General features: G+C 39.5%; 1 protein-coding gene across 1 annotated transcript; it reads left to right on the forward strand.

Moving 5' to 3' along the window:
• Positions 1-307: 307 nt before the first annotated feature.
• Positions 308-5,313, forward strand: LOC103781164 (pro-interleukin-16-like; the record flags this gene model as incomplete). Its single annotated transcript, XM_008948867.1, has 2 exons — positions 308-362; positions 4,902-5,313. Coding segments are annotated over exons 1-2 (462 nt in total), but the record flags the coding sequence as incomplete, so codon positions are not given.
• Between the last annotated feature and the right edge of the window lie 477 nt (positions 5,314-5,790).

The raw sequence follows: 5,790 nt of genomic DNA on the forward strand, positions 1-5,790 counted from the left end.
CCCGCCTCCTCCCAAGTAGGTTTAATATGCCTGAACCCCATCAATCCTAGGACCTGAGAGCAATGGGTAAAAATCAAATGACACAAACTCCTTAAATGGCTTTGCCTTCTCTGGGTAGCTGGGAGCCTGCTGGAAACAGTTTCCCCAATACTGCATCCCATTGCTTTTGTTTATCTATCCTTGCTGACATTTTCTTCAATTAGGAAACAATAGCTCCGTTCCAATGTACTGAGCAGAATTACTGAAACTGAGTCATGTGACACCACGAGAGTGTGTTTTCAATTATTCACTCTGTCTTTTTTTGCCAGGCCTATGAAGAGGAGCAGCCTTCTGCAGGAGTCAGGTTTGTCTGCCTCGCTGTTGTAAGTTCCTCCTTTTGAATTTTTGTTTTATGATTAAGTATTTTTTATTTTTTTAAGATTTTTAAAGCTAAATTCAGCTCTCCAAGAGCTTCTTAGTCTTTATTAGAAACTTCCAAATTTCTAGCTCTTCCTGCTGCCTGGAAATCGTAGGCATCTGCAATAGTTCAGTGCCAATAGTACTGCTCAGTAATGAATCTGACAAAGATCACAAGAGCTAGATTAAAATAGGATGCAAGATATCACGCTGTTAGCACTTGGTAATGTAAAACTCATCTTGTTCTTGCTAGCAACGAAAGGTTCTATCTTTCCTACTGTCTGGTTAACAGCAGAGCTTTCACATTCAGTCTGGGAGCTACACCAAATTATTTGCATCTTGTAAATGCTCGGTTTAATAGCCAACCAAAAATTTGAACCAAATGGTCATAGTTCAAGTAATGTATTTTCTTTTGCAGAAGACAGATTGAGTTAGGGCTTTTTAAACTTAAAGCTGGAAAAATAAAGCTTGAGGGAAGAAAAAAAAGAGAAAGAGAAGGAACATTTGGTTTGCATTACAAACCACAGACAACTTCCATCAGGCATGCTGAAGGTATAAGAATGGCAAGAGAAAATGACAAGCAATGAGTGCGCTGCGGGAGAAGATGAATGGCTTGGCGAATTGACTTTGAAGTAATTGTCCATGCTACCAATACCTTGAATTAAATTTGGTGGAAGATAGTGGTGAATCATAAAGCTTCTCTGGCACATGTGATATTGTTTTCTGTGTAAGATAACATTTCTGGATATTTTTATTGGAAAACTTTTAGACTGTGTTTTTGGTACCTCCTATACTTCTGTCACTTAGGCAGCCCTGAATCAGCAGCTCTGGAAAGGATATTGCCTTAGTTAACACTTGGGCTGTGATCTAATACTTAGAGCAAGTATTTAACTGGAAGCCTTCAGGTTTACTGGGTTCATTTTCAGCTCAGCCACTGGTTTGCTTTGAGATATTAGGTAAGTCACTCAGAGTTAAACTCGGTCTTTGAGCCCTGATAGACGTGAGGGAGGTGGAAACAGCTGATGCAGCAGTGCAAAAGAGGTGTTCTCTCTGCCTAAGGTAAAATTCCTCAGGAGCATTGCAGAAGAGTGGGATAGCAGAATGCACTTAGAGCAGTGTGTCCTTCACTGTTTCAACAGGTGCTTTTATGTGTTCCCTGCATCCCTGGTGCTTAGCATCGGCAGGGAGGCACCTCTTGGAACATTTAGTACTGATGGCAGTGCTCCTTTCTTAAGATCTGCAACTTCAGGGAGAGCAAGAAAAGGCATCTACATCTCTCCAGCCTTCATTCTAGCATGCCAGTCTCCAGAGAACTGTATTTTGACCGTTAAGCTATCAAGTCCTCTGATTACCTGTGTGCTTTTAATAGGTCTTTTAAAAGTTTTTCTCTTTGGGGAAGTAAAAGTATATTTAATGTTTGTGCAACATCGAAATCCTTGAATGAAAGTGCTGTTTCTTCTAGCTTTCCAAAATAGGCAAGATTTTTCGAGTCTGAAAGTGCAACTTGGGCTCACTTCTGACATTCTTATTGCTAGTGTCTAGTAGCAATTTCCAGAATCAGAGAAGGAAAATCAATCCTTATTGCAGACTTTCAAGTGATGTGCATTCCCTGCTGCTTTTTACCTAGGTGCTGAGGTGCAGTACTTGCAGGAGTTCCCCTCATCCTAGCCATCCTATTGCATTTGCAGCTCCACAGTCTGGTCTAATGGGCCAGATTGGCATTTTTACCTACCTTCAGCTATACAGGAAAAGCAACATCAAGCTTCACAAGATTAATTTCCCAATACACTAGGGATGCTAACAGGGATTTACCATCTCAAAATTTGCAATTAGATACATACATATTATACTAGACTAAACTTTAGTCTTACCAAAACAATAAAAAAAAAGTTTGTCTTTTTTTTTTTTCTTTTTAAAGAAACAAAAAAACAAACAAAATTTCCAAACCTTGAAAATCTTTATGTATTAGTAGGGATAAGTGTCAGTCAGCTTTTAACTAATCAAAAAGTTACCAAAAAACTGAAAAATTGTGGTGCTAAATTACACCACTATTTATCTCAGTTCTCAAAATTATTGTTCTAGTATAATTCATAGTACTTTTCTACTCTGTACTTCAAAATAAATTACTGCATAGAGATGATTAATGTTAGAGAAATAAGACCCCATATTGACCACAAAGTCCACATGTTAAAGGTGAGCTCCCTCTATGTCATAGCTTTCCACATCCCCTCTGGCCTCTGTGTCCTTATAGCATAGGTGTAGGTGTCCTCTGCTTCAGAGTGTGCTCTGTGCCACAGGGAAGGGCCATGGCTGTACTGTTGAGCAGTTCTCCTTCCACAACATAGCTGCCTTCAGCCATGTTTGCAAATCTTGTTATTCATAAGAAGAGAGACTACTCTGAAAAGAAAAAAAAGTATTCTATGTACTGAAGGGAACAGAGAATATGCTCTAGTTCAGTTTGACCCTGAAAGTTTTCCTCATGCTTGTGTGGGAGGCTGGGAGCACAGTGACTCCAGTTCTAATGTTCCTGTCTAGTGGGGCCAGACTCCCACAGGAGCAGAAAGGATCCCAAAACCACACAGAGCAGGGGCAGAAAACACACCAGCTTTGTAGAACTTGACATGTTCTCTGGATACTTTCAAACTTAAACTTTGCTCTGGAATAGTGTCCCACTCAGAAAAGTTCCAACACTCAGGGCATGAGTTTCTGAAGTGTTAGGGGTCTTGTTTGAGAAAAGAAACATCGGGGAGCAGAGCAATGTTAGGACTAGTATGATGGAAAATAAGTTATGATGGGAGGCTGCAGGAGCGACGGCCTATCAAAAATGCCAGGAAGGATTGCAGAAATAAACTTCCTTCTCCATGGGAGATGAAGTGACTTCTTTGCTGCTCCTGAAAGAGCTATGTGCAAATTTAGTTTTTTTCTTTTACAAATCCAAACAAATTCAGATTCCCACTAAACTGTGTATTTCTCCAGCAATAGTACGTAGCTCCTTTAGATGGGTAGTCAATGCTATAACGTTTATCATCTGCTTTTGTTTTCCCTGGTTATTTGTATGGTGGGAGAAAAAAAAAGATAAATAATTCTGCAGCTTTATTAGAAGGCTGGCTTGTATTTATTATGTGAATTTGGCTTGGTCAGAACTTGCAAGCCTGTATTGTATTGTTGTGGCTTCAAGGAGCCTTTAGAAAACATGCCACCTTCTATTTCTATATTACCAGTGAGGTTTCAGGTACAAAGTGGATACACTTGGACACATTCAGATACAAGTGGATACTTAATTCTGCACAGAAGCAGGAGGAAAAAAGACACCAAAACAAAACAAACACAACAGCTGAGTTTAGAGCACGATGTACACATTTTTTCAATAGTATACCTGAGAAGTGCTTTTCAAATTACATTGATTTTAGTTTTGGGTGTAAAACTTATAGCATCTTTGATTTATGCAAATCCTTTAGTTTCAATAGGTATTTTGTGTAGAATGGTAACACACAATATCAAGTGGGTACTGTGAAGAGAATAGATAAGTTTGTGTAATAAAAATGGCAACAAAAATTGAGAAAGACAAAGTGATTAACGTAGGCTTCCTCCTGTTGAATTTTCAGCACTGACACATACATACCAAAATTCTTCTAGTAAACTTTGCATGAGAAAGGAAACAATTTAACAAAGCTCCCCTTTGTTATCTTAACATGCTCATTACTTTTCTCATTGTACAAAAGCTCCAACTTCTGTCACATTTTGATTGTATAGCGTTCCTTCCATTGTCTCTTAATTTATTATTGCTGAATCATATGCTAAAACAAACCCTTTCTGTAATAGGACACTCTTTGATTGATGTGTTGGAGCTGTATTCCTTCATAGACTTACATTCCTAATCAGATATTCACATCTTAAGTGCTTCGCTGGATCTCTCTGTTACTGTTAAGTGCACGGTCTTAAGTGAGTTCTGGTCTGCAAAGGTAGGGAGGAGTTTTACAGCAGCCTGACGTTCCTTACTCTCTCATGGCTAAAATCTACTCTTGCTAAACCACTTACAAAATCTGATGTGCCAGGCAGAGAACTTAACCTCAATAAACTGATTAATCTTCTTTGAATTGTAATGGTTTCATGAGTCAAACTTCAGAAAGAGCTTCTTCTTTCCAAATAATGTTAGGAGACTAGAATAATGCTTTTAAAGTATTTTCCTTTTAAATTTGGGATTTCAACATGCAAATTCAGCAGAAGCCCAAAGGAAGGAGCACAATGGAAGCATCAAAAACATTTATTAAGAGCACTCCATTGTGCTCGGGGAGTATGGGAAGAGAATGAAAAGGTGAAGGAGAATTTAGTAGAGCACTGCACAGAAACAGAATTAGCAAGTCATGAGATACCACGTGGCTGTTAGCAGACTGAAAGGCTCTGTTGATTCGATTTATTCATTAGGGCTTTTCAGTAGTGTAGGTTATTAAGTGGGAGAAAGTGGGATATATTACAACTTACTTTTTATATTTCCTTTCCTGGAGGACATTTTGCACTGGAGAAGCAGAGAAAGTTATTGAAAGTATCATGCCACACAAATGGGAGAACGACAGGAAAAAGAGCAGCACCACCAGCTCTCTGAAGATGGATCGAAAGAGCAGTGCTGGGAACAGGAAGTCAAGAAAGTTTCGCTCCATTTCAAGATCACTTATACTTTGCAATGCCAAAACCAGTGACGATGGGTCAAGTCCTGATGAGAAATGCCCTGATCCCTTTGAGATCTCTACCAGTTGGGGTCAAGAGGATTTTGACTGCTGTCCTAGGACACAACTGCCGTGCAGATCAGAGACAGAAGACAACCCACCTGGTCCTCCACGTGTGATCACCAGCGTGGTCCAGTCCAAAGCTGCAGCAAATGAGAACTGCAACAACGTGAGAAGAAACCTACTCACTAAGGTAGGCAGCTTGATGCAGTACTCTGTCTCTTTGCAGTAGTTCCTAAATAGATCAATTAATATTTCTCAGGAATACAGTATTCTACTCAGCTGTTTCAGAGCCTATGAGTCTCCAGTGTTCCTGCTCTGTATAAACAGCATGAAAATGCATTAGCTTTCCTGCTGTGCTGTTGCACTCTGATGATTGATGTTCTGCTGAAATCAGTGACTGCTAGGCCACTCTCAGTGTATTTAAACTAACACAGCTGGTGCTTTCTACCTGCAAGACAGGATTCAGCTCAAAATATAAAACTGTCACTGTAGTAAAGTGCATTTGTAACGTGTGATACCATGAGATCTCACAAGCTACACAAATATGAATCGTATCAATGCTGTGAAAGGCACAAGAGATTCAGCAGGTAGATGTTCTTTCGGATTCAGGAAGAAGGTAGTGATGGCACTAAACCTACCAGAAAGGTCATTTTTTTCCTAGAGGTGT

The sequence above is a fragment of the Merops nubicus genome, unplaced genomic scaffold (assembly GCF_000691845.1).
Source record: "Merops nubicus isolate BGI_N331 unplaced genomic scaffold, ASM69184v1 Scaffold54271, whole genome shotgun sequence".
NCBI lineage: Eukaryota > Metazoa > Chordata > Aves > Coraciiformes > Meropidae > Merops > Merops nubicus.